We start from the raw sequence: 13,230 nt of genomic DNA on the forward strand, positions 1-13,230 counted from the left end.
GGAATCGCCTGAGTGGTGCCGTTATCGGTTTTGTAACGACAAAACATACAAGATCCAGGTCATTGGAACTGATCTGATGCGTGCTCCTGACAGTTATCTACAACATTGCGTAAGGGTTTAGCAAGAAGGGGAAAATAGCGCCGCCAGCACCGCGACCTTTGGTGCGTGGCAAGCGAGTGGGGCGTCTCGCAAACAGCTGGCGACCTCGTGACATCATCCCCCGGCGGCGGCCAATCAGAGGGCCTGTTTGGAGTCGCGGCAGCCCAATCCGGCAGCGCCACGATCTCCCAGATTCTCTTGCAGTTCGTTCTCGTCCGCCGGGAGGAATGGTGTCGTAGGGCTCCCGCAAGTTTTGGCGTAGTTTCGGCTATGCAGCGACTTTGTTTGCAACCTAGCTCGCAGTGATGCCTCGTTGAGGTGTGTTCGTTCCCGACCCGCTAATCTAGCGTCGTCGTCTCACGGCAAAACAACAACATGGGTGTTCCTAAGAGAATCGTGATCACGGCAGTTCGCGATCGTTCATCGGAAAAAGCAGCGGCGATCATCGCACCCCGAGACTGGCACGTCAAGACCGAGATGGAAGTCACCGTAGCGGAGCCCATCGTCACCGGACCCCCCGTCAGGAAGAGGCAACGTCTCGACCACCTGACGAGGGAGGAAAAGATCATGAGAAGGTAAGCTCGTGTTTCATATCATTTGGACCGCGTTGGGGACAGGACTTTCTTCGGAGAAAAAGCGGAACCGGTTAGCCTCCGTCTCTGTGAGGAACGAAAGCTGTTCTGCCTGCTTCCAGCGCTCGCTTTCACTCGTGGTGTTCTAGATCTTTTCTGCGCGCCTCTGGGTCAAGCGCTGTGAAACCTCGCCGACACGAAGGCCGATTTCGCCGCTCGCCACGTCGACAGGATGGGCAGACCCCGTGGCGGCTTGACTTGTGACGTCAAGCGACATTTGTTTGCTGCCGCAGCTATGGCGACGGCAAGCGCAGGCGTTGATTACGTCAGCCGGTTTCTGCCGCCGGCTGTTTCCATTGCGCTCCGCGAATAACTTGTGATCAATGCTTTGCTTAGCTGGCGGTACGTTGCAAGAAAGTTTAATATTTTGTTGTGCGTTCACTAAATTGTGTAGCGCGTGCCGTATCGAGGAATCTTTTTGCGCCGATTATTGCTGGCTGTAGTACTACGGTTCGTCTCTTCTGGACTGTGGCGTACGCTTTGGAGAAGTTGATGCTGAAGTGAACATTCCAGATTTCGAATAAAATACATTACTTAGTAAAATGACTTCAAAAGCGAACTGAGGTTGTCAGTTTGTGCTGATCGCGGCCCTTAATGTTGCAGCAGCCTGGCTCTCAGGCTTTAGCTTTGTCAACGGTCTTGCTTTAGTTATTTTTTCCCGGTGAGAAGGGATTCGTGTGTTTTCAACGATGGCGATTTGGGTTCTCCCAGGAAACTGAAGAACCGAGTGGCAGCGCAGAGCGCCCGAGACAGGAAAAAGGCCCGGATGGATGAACTCGAAGAGCAGGTCACCCAACTCCAGGCAGATGTAAGCAAAATTTTGCTTGTGTACTTTTTCCATGTTTGCTATTCGAAAGTGCCTTCTAGAGGCCGGAGTGCGTCCACTTTCGTGGGTCTCCTCCATAAATATATATGTGAAATGGTTGGACTGCATCATGCGGTCAGTTCTCTGCCCTGCTGGGCCAAGTGGCTACTTCAGAAACGCTCAGCACATCATTTGTGCCGTAAAGGCACTGCTTGTACACGAAGTATACACTCAGTGCATCATGACAGTGTAAGTTTCAAGATCTTTACCGTTACTGTTGTCGAAAGCTTGAGGTATGCAAGGCATTTTGTAATATGGTTCAAAGGGGTGAGAGGAGAGTTCAAAGTTCTATTAAGGAATCCTGCCCTAATGCATATACCGTGCACTGCAAGCAAGCGAGAAAACAAGTGACATTAAATTAACACGTTTATCATGCATGAGCTGTAGATGATTAAGAACCAAATCAAACAAAAATTCCCACAACTGCCATAAAAAGATTTTGCTGTGTATAGGTATCAGAGTTGTTCCTGTTAGCAACCATTATTCTTGTGCATGTGACATTCCTGTGGATGTGTTGTCAATAGACCTCTCCCTGGTGTAAACAGTGTGACGTCGAAAAGGTGTGGCCTGATGGGCAAAGTCGTCCACTTTTGGTTCTGAACCGGTGTCGAGTGCTCCCCCGCCGCCTTTGTTCCCCGATTCGAGACGCCCCGCAGCCTTTCTTCTCCCTGTGAGAGCCCCCTCTGTGTACAGTGCATGTTTTGCCCATCGGACCAGAAACACGTGCGCTGATGACGTAGGCCGGGAGAGGTCTATTCATTATTTCTCAAGTGTCCATAAGCGTCATGGTAAAGTGACAGATGCTGACGTTGCCGCCTTGCCTTGCTCTTGCTGCCCAGAGGATGGCCCTGGCGGAGGAGAACCGCCTTCTGCGCCAGAGGCTTGAGGAGTGTGAAAAGGAGAACAAGAGGCTCCTCAAGCGGCTGGAATCCAAGTCCAGCCCTGCACTCCCCCCAACCTCCACATCCATCACCACAACCACCACTCCATCCCATCCCGCATCAGTCGTCAAAGTCGAGGTGAGGGGCCGCTTTATGCATTTCACTGTGAGAGTTATCATGACACTGAAGTGCAGGCTTCATAGCAAGACAAGCAGTTTGGTGTTTCTCGTACGCCCTTGTGTTATTGGCCATTTAGTTGGTGAGGCTTCTGACCTGTTAGGCTGCTAGCGGGCAGGCATTTTGCAAGTTCTGTTGCCTAGACTGTTGGTGGCCAAGCTGAGTTGTACACCTTAGGGCTTTTATGAGTTTAATAGGTGGGTACTAGTGGGATGGCAGTAGAAGAGGGGATTTTCGCAGGTTAAGCTGTTGCCTAGACTACTGGTGGCCAAGCTGAGTTGTGCACCTTAGGGCTTATAAGTTTAATAGGTGCCTACTCGTGGGATGGCAGTAGAAGGGGGGGTTTTTTTGAAACAGGCATAGCCTTGTTGCTAATGAGACTAATGATGACTGCCTGCCCCTTCTCTGATGTGCACCATGCAGCAGGTGCTTTCAATTAAAAGCTCCACATCATTGGCCTCGTTTGTGAAAAGGTAGATATGATGCTGCTGGATTTCTTTCGTGGCTGATGTTTAGAAGTTATGCCTGACATTTGTTGCTGTTAGTTTTTTCGACTGTGTATTGCATTGATTTTGGAAAAAAAAAAACAGGCAGTCTCATTACGTCTGGTCATAGAAGGTGTAAAAATGTGACAGCGGATGCTTTCGTGCTGATATGTAATTACGAAGGTCATGGGCATAGTGAGTGTGTGCTTTTGTTGCCGAGTGACTTGTGTATAGTTGTTCGTCGAGGCAATTATGCTTTGTCCTGCTGCGCCTTACAGTGGTGTTTTCTTTCCCTCTCTTTCCCCCATCCACTGGATGCAGCCGTCTCCTTCACCAGAGGACGGAGCGAGCAGCGGTTCCGTTGAGTATGCATCACTCATCAGTGGACCTCTGCAGCAGGACCAGGTTCCGCTGCTAGCTCTTGCTCTCTGGATGATGCGATTCGGCTTCTGGCAGCTGATGACGAATGCGACGACCTCTTTGCCCTGCTCCAAGAGTGCAGCCAAAACCTGCTCGGAGGGATGCCCCTCGCAGAGGACAGCCCTGCTCTGCCTGTTCCTGCTGCTGCTGCTCCAGCAGCAACAGCACAACCAGCACAGTCCAGGCATCCGGTGAGAGCACGCACACTCTTGTAAATTTCTGCAGTTGCAGTAGTTATGATGTGATTAAAGACTTGGGTGCAGAGGACACGTTAGGAAAGCGATTCTAAGCAAAATCTTATCATTATCTTGTTGAAAACAGCTTGAACACATCTAGAAACAACTTGAGAACATCTAGAAAGACAGTAATGCAGCAAGAATCCCGATAATTGCTCACAATGGAGCAGACAAGAATAGGAGCATGAGGAGCTTTCTATGTTGTGTACAATAATTTTGACCGGAGTGGAAAGTTGGTTGCAAAATTAGAGGTCCTTTAACAGGTAATGGAAGGAAATACAACAACCCATTGGTTGGATTTGAACCCATGACCTTCACATGGTGTGTTCAGTGCTTTAATAACTAAGTGGCAAGATGAACTTTCTTCTGTGTTTGGTAGCAAATGGTGCATAAAAACAGCTCAGCTGCACAGTGCAGGGAACCAGACACTAACCCATCATCTAGGATAATCGACCACTGAAAATGTTTGAACTGTTTAACAAGAATGGGCTCAATCTGTCACTATCAACAGTGAGGAAATTGGCTACATTAAAGGGGTCATGACATGGTCTACCGATAAATCATGCTTTTACATTGCAGCTACTAGCCATGACGTTATTATGCTAAAAAAGGTCTCTATGCGCGCATTTGTGCTAGAAATTGTAGTTTTAAGTTATTGGCTCAAACCCTCCCCCTGGCAGTGATGGCCATATTGAAGCAGCCTGAGTTACATCATAAATGGACAGCGCTGTCATCTGCTGCAAAACTGTGTGTGCCGTCCCGAGCATGGCCATGGCACGTTTCGATGAAGTTGCCGAGAGCGGGCAGAAGCTAGACAGAACAGGGAAGGCCACAGGCTTAAGTTGCCTTTTTCCCCCTCCAACTACCCCCCCTTCACCCCACCTCAACCCAAGCCTGAGCAACAAACAACTCACTGCTCTCTGCTCACTACGCTCAGTTCAGTCACGAGCAAGCACGTGACTATCAGTCTATGTCGTCACGAACCACGAGGGCATCAATGTTGCCTGGCTGCCACACAGTTCAGGAGAACTTTTAAAAATTCACTTACAAATCACTCGCTACATCAAATGAGCTGATATTTTGTCCAGTTGTTCTGAGATGTATAGCGAACAACATGCAGTAAACAGCTTGAGTCTGAAAAATGGTGTCATGACCCCTCCAAGTGGACTTTTGTCATTGCCTTCACTGTACGGTGTTGCAGTGTGTGTAGCTGCAATATTTTCCAAATACAGTTGAAAGTATAGAACCCGCTCGCTGCGCTAATTTAATTGCGGTGTCCAAACATTGTCAGGGGTGCTTTAAAATGATGGTTCAGCTTTCTGTGACTGAAGCCAGCAGTTGAGAAAAATGTCATTCTGCGATCTTCTTTTGCAGCTTGGTCGAGAACAGAGCCCCTCCTCACATCTGGTGGGGGCCTCACCAGAGGAGCTGGACTCCATCAAAGAACTGATCCACTTTGACCACGTCTACTACAAGCAGGAGGACGGTGGCAATGCAGGCGCAGCTGACATCGTCATGGAAGATGTGCCAGCAACCGTAGCGGCAGCGGCGACGGCAGCTGCCATCCCGCAAGACCTTCCTTTCCCTGCCTCATCTCATCATGCCCCTGTGGTGACGACAGCCCCGGCGTCTCCTGCATCAGTTGTTGAAGTCGAGGACACTGTGGTCATCATCGAGGACAGTTCTTCTCCAGCCCCCGGTGACAATTCGGCCCACCTCAACCTGGATTTCACAACCACTGGGAGGAGTGAACTGCAGGGTTGTGGCCTCCCTGGGGATACGCTGTCAGTACCATCACCACCAATGTCATCAGCTTTCAGTATGGTTCCCAGTCCTTCAGCACTCAGCACGGAGACTGGTTACGAGTCTGCTGTTTCTCCGTTGAGTGACTGCAGCTTCAGAGATGACAGCCTTTTCGATGACTCCCCGTGGAAGGACCCCCTGTCAGAACTTTTCCCAGCATTGGTGTGAAAAAAAAAAAAACTGAAGACTGTGCATGTGGAAGGTGGGGTAGCGGGCAGTGCCCCTTTCTTCTGCCTCCCTCTTTGTGCGCCCTCTTAATTTATGGACTTTCAGTGGAAAGCAAAACCTGTACATAATGTAATATATGCCGGTGAAGTTATCTTTTCGTTAGCAGTTACCGGTGCTGCTGCTGCTACGGTTTGTTGGTGCCCTTGTATGATAATTAAAGCTGTCTTGCATATGCTTGTTATACAGAAATGGCTGTTTCCTTGTGACTTGCAAACCTACCACCTCACTCTGCATCACTTGCTTGCTGGTTAGTGTACAGTCAGTCAACATTTACATTTCAAGTAACAAGAACAAGACCAACTGAATGAAAACCGATGTGGTGCTCTGCCTACGGGCCTTGAGCATTTATATGCTGCAGATTTGCTGTGGTCGTAAACTGCCTTTCCATTCACTACAAGTTACTGATGTAAATATGGATTGAAGGCCTAACATTTTTGCGACTAACGAGGTATACATGACAGTGGTGTGCACACAAACAGTGCACCTTGCCTACACAACTTTAGCAAACTCTTTCTGTAATGAACCGAATCTGTTTTGTAGCAACTGCTTTATGTTGGAAGTTGCATGATCCAACCACTGCGCACTTGTGAGCTGAATGGCATGAAGTGGAAAGTCTCGTAAATTTTTTTAGAGAGTGGCCCAAGGTACGGGGAGGGAGTAAGCTTGGTTTCGGACTACTCCCGCCGTCCTCTTTGGATATGTGCCTGCTGAGACTTGGATCGACACTTGCAACAGGTCGTCGTCCCCAGCGTGAGCCAGTGCAAAGACTGTGTGGCTGTAAGTGGTCGTACGCTTTCCGTAGTTGCAAGCCACCACGTGACCCCTTCTATTGCCTTCTTTGCGAGGGGCTCGGAGGGGACCGGTTGCGAATTACCCTTCCATCCGCTCAGTAGTCTGCTCTCGCAGTTCACCCTGTGTGTGTGAGTTGCTAGCCGGGTGATCGGTGCCCACTCGTAAGGTGATAGAGTTGTAGTAGTAGTAGAAGACCTTTATTCAACCATAATTTACAGGCCGAGCATGTCGACCGCCTTGGTGACCAGAAGTCGCTGTTCTTCCTCCCCTTCAGCGCCAAGCCTGTCGAACCAGGTGGTAATGGATGGAGGAAGTGGGGGGTAGGAACCCGACTGCTGAGCAGCCGGGCAATAGAAGAGGCAATGGGGCAGGTCTGCATAGATACAGGGGCAGTTGGGACAGGAAGGGTGTGATCGACAGTGATAGAGGAAGAGGCTGGACGGGGTGATGACTGCATTCATCTGGATGTGCCGAAGAAGGCGAGCCTCCGGCACCGTGTGTGATGAGGGGAGGTTAAAGGCGTTTGTCGAGGCGGAGCTCGAAGTAGAACTCTTTTATGGTACGGCGAAGGGCGAGTCTCCCACCGTACTCCGAAGGCTTGGGCCAGGTGATCAACGGTGCCCGGAAAAGTGTGTCGCGGGCGAGCTGATGGGCCAGCTCATTGCCGTCAATCCCTGAATGCCCAGGGACCCAGCGGAGGAAAAATATGGAAGGCTGCAGTGCGGAGACCGCTCGTTCGACCTCCTGTTGGAGGGAAGGGGTTAGGGTGCATTTCTGTATGTGGTGTATAGCAGCTTGTGAGTCTGAATAGACTGTGTAGAGAGAGGAAAAGGTGGAGAGGTCGGCCAGTGGTAACATGGCCCTGGCTGTGTACTCTTGCAGAGAGGGAAGGAGGGCATGCGCAATGGCGAGTACCTCGAGGGACAATGCGTCCGGAGGGTGTAGATACGGCCCACTGGTTTGGGTTTCATGAGCGGGGAGTTGGGGATGGTACAGGGTGTAGCTGCAGGAACCTCGAGGAGCCACGAAGGAGGCATTCGTGTAGGCTACACCCTGAGTATCAAAGAGAGGGGAATGGCGCTGCGTGGCCGCAGGATGGGGGACATGTTGGTCGGGAAGGGGAGGATAAGAAGATTGGGAGTCGGGGTGAGAATAGGAGAGGTAAACGGGGATATTGGAATGGGCGAGATACCCGCTTGAGTCGATAACCAATGACCCTGACGAGTAAGGGAAAGCCGGGCAAGCTGCGAGTCACGATGGAGAGTGAGAAGAGAACGGAGAGGATGGAAGAGGCCTGTGGCAAAGATCTTAGCAGTAGAGGTAGTGATAGGGAGGTTGAGAGCTGCCTTGTAGAGGCCCACAAGGGCAGTCTGAAAGCTCTGTGGGAGGCATTCCGCGATGGAGCCACGCATCGCAGTCTGTTTCGCTCGCGCTACGAGCCAAGTTCTAGGCGCTGCTTCTGGACAGCACTGCGGGCGCTCGAGCTGAACCAGTACTGCCTGTTCCACCTAGGCCTCGCGTTCAACGCTAAGTTCAACGCCTTGTGGCTCCAAGACCGCCCTCTCCATCCTCCTGCCTGGTGGTGAAACTGTGCTATGTATGGGCCACCGAATGCGCCCGGTGCGGTGGCTCAATGGTTAGAGAGCTCGGCTACTGAGCCGGAGTTCCCGGGTTCGAACCCGGCTGGGGCGGCCGCGCTTAGTTGGAGGCTAAACGCAAAAGATGCCCGTGTGCTGTGCGATGTCAGTGCACCTTAAAGATCCGAATGTGTATTCCGGAGTCCTCCATTACGGCACCTCTTCCTTCTTTCTCTCACTCCCTCCTTTCCCTTACGGCGCGATTCAGGTGTCCGCCGAGATGTAAGACAGATACTGCTAATTTTAGAAGCAGTTTTTTGGAAGCCTGCAGACATATCGAAAGACAACGGGCTTCCACGCCAGGCTTCTTGAAGAAGCCTGGCCTGGAACCCCCAGCGCAATCTTTCGCCTTTCCTGTTGGTGATCTCAAGAGCTTATACTGGCTATCTGATGACGACATAAAAAGCAGAGAGTGAAGAATTATGCTGGTGCCAATAGCTCAGTGCAGCTTTAACATCAGTACTTTTAGCCTTGGCAGAGAATAGGAAACAATGCTGTTCACAGCACTCTTCCACGTCAGACGTGAGTCAAAGATGGCGCCCAGGAACTTTGCTTGATATGCCTGAAGAGTGTGGTTTTCTTGCATTCGTATGTGTAAGCGCATACAGCGACGTCTTTCGCTCGGGAACAGCACGAAGCAGGACTTGTCTGCTGATAGGGAGAGCCCTAACGCTGCTAAATGGGCCTGTATTTCAGAAAGAGCCCGCGTCGCTATCGCCGCTTATGCTGGTAACCGGATACCCACACGCAGATGTCGTCAGCGTGAAAGGATATCCGCAGCAGTGTCCGGCCACATAGCAGCGCGCCTGGCAGAGGTGCCATATCAATGTTAAATAGCAGCGGTGATAGCACACTTCCTTGCAGCACTCATCGAGACAGCGTCCTTATGCTGCTAAATGTCTCTCCAGGGCGGACTTGCATCCTACGGTCGCAGCGAACTTTTTGAATATGCGCCCTGTCGCCTTCATGTGATGTAGCTGTGTGAGAATGGCTTCTGGTAGAACGCAGTCATAAGCCTTCGACACGTCCAGGAATTAAGCAAGGTCGTGAGGACGTTGCTCGTTATGCTTAATGTAGCTGACTAAATCCAAAATGCTGTCCTGCGCGCTGAGACGGGAACGAAATGCAGTCATGTATGTTGGCAAGAAACGTGTGGTTTCAGCCCACTTGGACAGCCGGTTGTATATCAGTCTATCCGCTGTGTTGTATATCAGAGAGATACTCTGCGTCTTTCTGGGGTTTAAAAAACAGGCACTACCCACGCTGTCAACCAGGTTCACGGAATCTGCCGTTTCCCAAATTTTGTTCAAGAAATTTAGCTGATCACTTAGTATTTTCTGAGCAAGATTTCGAAACATTTAATTCCATTGGGAACCATAGCGCATCATCTTCGCAATCCCACAAGGGCAGTCCGCAACTCCACTCATTGTAAACAGAGTGTCCATGGCAGTCGGGGTCAAGCCTAAGCAAAGAGCGGAAGAGGATGTGATCATCCTCAAGTGTAAGCATCGGTAAATTTTCCGGCAGTATATGTAGGACTTCGTTTTAAATGCAACGCCAGGGTGTGAGAGGAGCTGTCTGGCGAGATTTTCCGAAGAAGTAGCTCACGGTTGATCAAATTCGTGAAATTGGCGTGAATGCACACGATCGTACTGTTCTAAGCTTCATGTACGGTCGAATAGCCGAATATAGCCGACTGAACGTCGTTTTGCAAGCTGGATTACCCTCCCAACAAACACAAAACCTCCTCAAAATCTCCCAAAAATAACCCATCGGGACATTTGGAATCTCCCCAGGAGGTGCTCATTTTTCCCGAACACATCCAAAAAACGTCCCCACAACTATAGCGATGTCCAAAAAGTTGTGCGTCCCATGGAAAGCCCCAAAAGGTTAATGCTCGATTTCTCGGCTCTGGTTCAATGAAATTATTCCTCCTTTTTCATGCAGCCTGCAGGCATCCAAGCGCACATATTTGCCAAATTTCAGGCGCATACTTACTTTATAGGTGATGTAATTCACCTGTCCACTTGTGTGAATGCGTGCTGGCTCGGCCGCTGCGCACTGTGAAATGTCCTAGCATTTTACACACAAAGGAAATATGAATTCAAAAAGTCACCCCATCTTGCCCATATAAGAACAAATAGCAGCACCACACAGAAGTCATTTCAGTTTACTAGCCGTACTCTTAGCACGACTTGTCAAGGGCGTCCGCAGAACTTTTTTCAGGGGGGGGGGGGGGGGGGGGAACCTGAAGTCCGGGGATGGGGGCGGCGGTAGGTTAGCACCAAAAAGAAACTAGTGCATAAATAATATCCGTAATTCCAGTGGGGGGGGGGGGGGGAGGCACCCCCCCCCCTTGCCCCCCCTTCCGGACGCCCATGCAACTTGTAGCCTATTGTCCGTACCGGCGACAACAGCACTATACACCACCAATCAAAATGAAAGTCAAAGAAAAACAATACAGACGATCTGAAAGTCCGTGCTGAACAAAACTTCCGGTCAACGGCGCAAATTTGAATGAATACAAACAGCAGACGCAAACGTAGGCACCTTTTAATGCACAATTTGTACATAGCACTACGCCGCCATGCATATAATGATGGCCCCTTTTTTCTCTAGCTCTGAGAAATCTGCAAAATGAAGTAAAACAGAACATGGGCTGGAAGTTGATGCACCTTAAACAAGTATTCTAAGGGCTACAAAAGCAGATATGCACACGCAAAAGCAAACGTACGTAAAGAGCAACTTGGATGACAAAACAAAAGGCAAGATGAGCGTACGCTGCAGACACGCAGTTTTAGGTCATGGATTTTCTTCAAGTTGAAACCCCCCCTCTCTCGGAACAAGCTTCAGCGACATGTTATCAAAACAGAAAAAAAATAGTTCTACCAGGCGAAAATAAAAAAAAGTGCGAAAAGGCCCTGCAGTATGTTTAAATAAATAAATAAAATAAACCAACATACCTTATTGACAACTTTGCCTACGGAAACCCAGGGATGAAATAGGAGGCTGCAACAGCTGAAACCATGAATTAAACGCAGCCTTCGGTCCTGCGCGTTCTCACAGCACAGCGAACGCTCAGACATACGCGTTACACCCTCGTAACGATCCTGGGAGTTTTATTTTCTTGTGACTAAGTGTGGGGATAAGACTGCTTGAAGCTAGGCGGGAGGGGGGACGTCTTGAAGCAGGTGAGGTGGCGCGCTGCATCCATGGTGCGGCAGACCGCGCATGCGGCACAGTCCGGCGTGGGAGTCGAGATCAAGGCACGATTAATCCGGTGCGGGAGAGTCAATATAGCCACGCGAACACTGCACAAACTACACCGCTGCGACAGGATGGCTGGGCGGTGGCGAAGTAGGTAGAGCAGGCTAATCCATATGGGCACTCGCAGAAAGAGTGGTGGGTCTCCGAAGGTCCTTCCCGCCTATGACCGTAGTTGAGGGCCACGCTTCCACCACCAACGCGCTGCAGTCGTCGGAGGCGCTGAGGAATCCAGGTGCGTATGAGGAGTCGCCTATTGCCACGAACTTCGGCGCCGCCAATGCCGCCTCGAACAGCGGCATCAGTAGGGCCGTGAAGCTGCGCAAAGGACTTGCGATGCGCCGCCGCTGCATCAGTTCCAAAAGGAATGGTATGGGCACGCCGAGATGCGCGGGAAAACTGCCGTGAATCCGTAGCTACGAAGTCCACGACAGCCCAGTTGGCGTAGTGATAAGAGCAAGAACTGCCGTGCGCTGGGGCTTGTGCTCGAACGGCTGAGGCAGCGCGAATAACAGCGCGCAAAATGGCTTCCGTCCAGCGAGGAAGCCGGGCGAGCGACGGGAGGCCATTACTGCACTTCTGCTAGACAGCGGCGCATTTAAGAGCGCCGATAGCCGGAGATGCCTGGAGGGTCCACCACACAATGTTGCAGTAGGACGGCAGCAGGGGAAACGCTAGAAGACGGGAAAGTTGGTGACCGCCGCTTACGGCGGCGCGATGAAAATGGAGACCGCCGTCACCTGCCTGCAGCATGGAGCCGACGGCCCACGTGCAAGAAACGCATGCGCCGAGAGAGATGCGTGGCTAACTGCTTCCTTGGGCTGTTCGAATGAAACTGCCGTTTCATCTCTCAAAACGACGGGTACAAGAGCAAAACCTCCTCTCGCCGCAGCTTGTGGCGCGAGGGAGAGAGAAAAGAACGCGAGCAGTCGATTTTTGTTTCTTGTTGAAAATCATTGGTCCCGAAACGGTATGCCCAGTTACCTTTCTGGGACCAAAATCCATTAACTCGCTTTTGTTGCTGCTTAAAACTCCAGAAAAAACGTTTCTAGACCTTTAGTGGGAGCACTGCCTTTTTGCTTGTGTTTGTATGTCTTGCCTCTATGGTCTGGAAACGTTTGAGAAACGTTGTACTGGGACTGGGACATTCCATCCTTTTTGGGCGCTCATGGGGAGGTCTTGTGATTGTTGGGCTTGCTCCACATGAGTCGCCGCTTTGCCCTCCGTGTCGCAGCGCAGAGGTTTTTCAGCTTGAGGTCTGACACTGGGGAAAGATGCAGGTAAGTTAAGCGACACAGTGGCAACGTCGTGACTTCTTTTCATGTCGGCGATGATGTCGTCAGAAAGCGACTTAAGCTGTTCCCTGTACTGATTCCAATTAGTCACTCAACCTTCTCTAAACCCTTATGTTCTGACACCAGTAAACTCAATAAAAATTGGGAAGGGATCACTGTTCGTTCTATCAGGAAACGTTTACCATGACGGCATGCAAGGCATTGGAAGCAGTTACCGCGCATTTAATTTACTGATAACCAGTAGTTCATTCTAGGCCCCGTGCAGCCACGCTGTGTCATCGCCTTAAAAGCTTCGGCGCTGAACTCTTCACCACCACGTAATCCGAGGTATGAGTAGACTGGGTACCGCGGGACACGTTCATATGGCAACGAGGCTGCCCACGCGTGCTCGAGCGAGCAGGAAGACATCCGCTCCG

At 50.7% G+C, this 13,230-nt stretch overlaps 1 protein-coding gene across 1 annotated transcript; it reads left to right on the plus strand.

Annotated features, from left to right (window-relative positions):
* Positions 1-284: 284 nt before the first annotated feature.
* On the plus strand, positions 285-5,393 carry Xbp1 (X box binding protein 1). The gene is made up of 5 exons (XM_089573135.1): positions 285-674; positions 1,443-1,539; positions 2,436-2,615; positions 3,461-3,750; positions 5,170-5,393. Exons 1-5 carry the CDS (start codon positions 475-477, stop codon positions 5,243-5,245), a joined length of 843 nt encoding a protein of 280 aa, XP_089429261.1. The 5' UTR covers positions 285-474; the 3' UTR covers positions 5,246-5,393.
* Positions 5,394-13,230: the final 7,837 nt, after the last annotated feature.

This window comes from Amblyomma mixtum, chromosome 2, assembly GCF_055824585.1.
Source record: "Amblyomma mixtum isolate Tamu chromosome 2, ASM5582458v1, whole genome shotgun sequence".
Classification (NCBI taxonomy): Eukaryota; Metazoa; Arthropoda; class Arachnida; order Ixodida; family Ixodidae; genus Amblyomma; species Amblyomma mixtum.

What these genes read in the sequence shown, in the direction of transcription:
- Xbp1 (XM_089573135.1), top strand. Translation starts at nt 475, where the DNA reads ATGGGTGTTCCTAAGAGAATCGTGATCACGGCAGTTCGCGATCGTTCA. An exon ending in TCACCCAACTCCAGGCAGAT is followed by an intron (nt 1,540 to 2,435) that starts GTAAGCAAAATT and finishes CTTGCTGCCCAG; the next exon opens with AGGATGGCCCTGGCGGAGGA. An exon ending in CATCAGTCGTCAAAGTCGAG is followed by an intron (nt 2,616 to 3,460) that starts GTGAGGGGCCGC and finishes CACTGGATGCAG; the next exon opens with CCGTCTCCTTCACCAGAGGA.